Source organism: Frankliniella occidentalis, unplaced genomic scaffold, assembly GCF_000697945.3.
Source record: "Frankliniella occidentalis isolate FOCC.00 unplaced genomic scaffold, Focc_3.1 Scaffold269, whole genome shotgun sequence".
Lineage (NCBI taxonomy): Eukaryota > Metazoa > Arthropoda > Insecta > Thysanoptera > Thripidae > Frankliniella > Frankliniella occidentalis.
This window is the reverse complement of record NW_026267395.1, coordinates 191,728-193,111: the sequence shown is the minus strand read 5'-3', so window position 1 is coordinate 193,111 and position 1,384 is coordinate 191,728. Positions and strand designations below refer to the sequence as shown.

Below are 1,384 nucleotides of genomic sequence, written 5' to 3'. Positions count from 1 at the left end.
TGTTCGTTGCAGCCATGTGTTACAACACGACCATGAGCAAGAGGGCCAAAGGCTTGTGGAAAGGGATCCGCACAAACTCCTCAAACGAGCCTGGAGAAAACAGTCCGCTGCTCAAGAGTGGTGAGTCATCAAACCATTTGACTCGTCGCCTTCACTCACTTGGCCCGCTTCCAGCAGATACTCGCTGGGTTGGTCCAAAGAGTAGCAAATAAATGGGGGAATACAGGGGTTTCGTGTGACTCACCCTTAATTGTCCTAGGCGGCGGTGACGAAGGCAGAGACGACGTAGAAGAGGGGAAACAGGCCTTTGCCGACGAAGACGACATTTCAGGTACGTCTAACATGAGCATCGGTCGTCGCACCGTGTTGCACTGAAGGGCTCCCTCTCACCCCGCACCCCTCGCCCACAGACCTGTCGCTGTCCGCCTGGCCCAAGGACTGCGGCCGCTGGGAGCGCGCCTGGTGGGTCCTCATCTGGCCCATCTCCCTCGTGCTGTACCTCACCGTGCCCGACTGCCGCGTGGAGCGCTGGAAGAGCTGGTACCCCGTCACCTTCCTCACGTGCATCGTGTGGATCGCGCTCACGTCCTACGTGGTGGCCTGGATGATCACCGCCATAGGTAAGCGTCCGCTCCCTGGCACGCCGGCGCTGCCCTCGGTCTCGCTGGTCTCGCTCACCCCGCGGACTGCTCCACAGGTGACACGCTGCAGATCCCGGACTCGGTCATGGGGCTGACGTTCCTGGCGGCCGGCATGAGCGTGCCCGAGGCCGTGTCCAGCGTGATCGTGACCAAGCAGGGCCACGGCGCCATGGGCATCAGCAACTCGCTGGGCTCCAACGTGTTCGACATCCTGCTGTGCCTCGGCCTGCCGTGGCTCGTCAAGGCGGCCTTCTTCCCCGTCGTGCCCAACGACCACGGCGTCATCATCAACTCCCGGGGACTGGCCTACTCGGCCATCTCGCTGCTGTCCACGCTGTTCGCGCTGTACGCCACGTTCCTCTGCAGCCGCTTCCGGCTGGACTGGCGGGTGGGCCTCACCTGCCTGACCCTCTACGCCGCCTACCTCGTGTTCGCCTCCCTCATCGAGCTCAACGTCTTCTTCGTCGTCAACCTGCCCACCTGCGAGGTGCCCACCTAGTCTGATAACTCCTCTCTTTCCTGTACATAGTGAAATACACGTTTATTTATCTCTGCTATCGTCTCTTTGGATACAAATAAATAACCCACCCGAGCAACCGCGGGGCAGTGCCAGGGAGGAGGGGGGGAGGGGAGGGGCTGTTCGGACCACGACTCGCAAAAACCGCTGATTGCGCTGATGGCGCGAGACACGCGCGGGGGCGCGGGGCCCAGCGCACACTGTGCCGCACAGTCGAGCATGAGCC

The 1,384-nt window shown here is 61.8% G+C and overlaps 1 protein-coding gene across 1 annotated transcript; it reads left to right on the top strand.

Moving 5' to 3' along the window:
* Positions 1–12: 12 nt before the first annotated feature.
* On the top strand, positions 13–1,196 carry LOC113204749 (sodium/potassium/calcium exchanger 3-like; the record flags this gene model as incomplete). The annotated part of the gene is given in 4 exon segments (XM_052273395.1): positions 13–120; positions 260–331; positions 411–620; positions 698–1,196. Coding segments are annotated over 4 exon segments (833 nt in total), but the record flags the coding sequence as incomplete, so codon positions are not given.
* Positions 1,197–1,384: the final 188 nt, after the last annotated feature.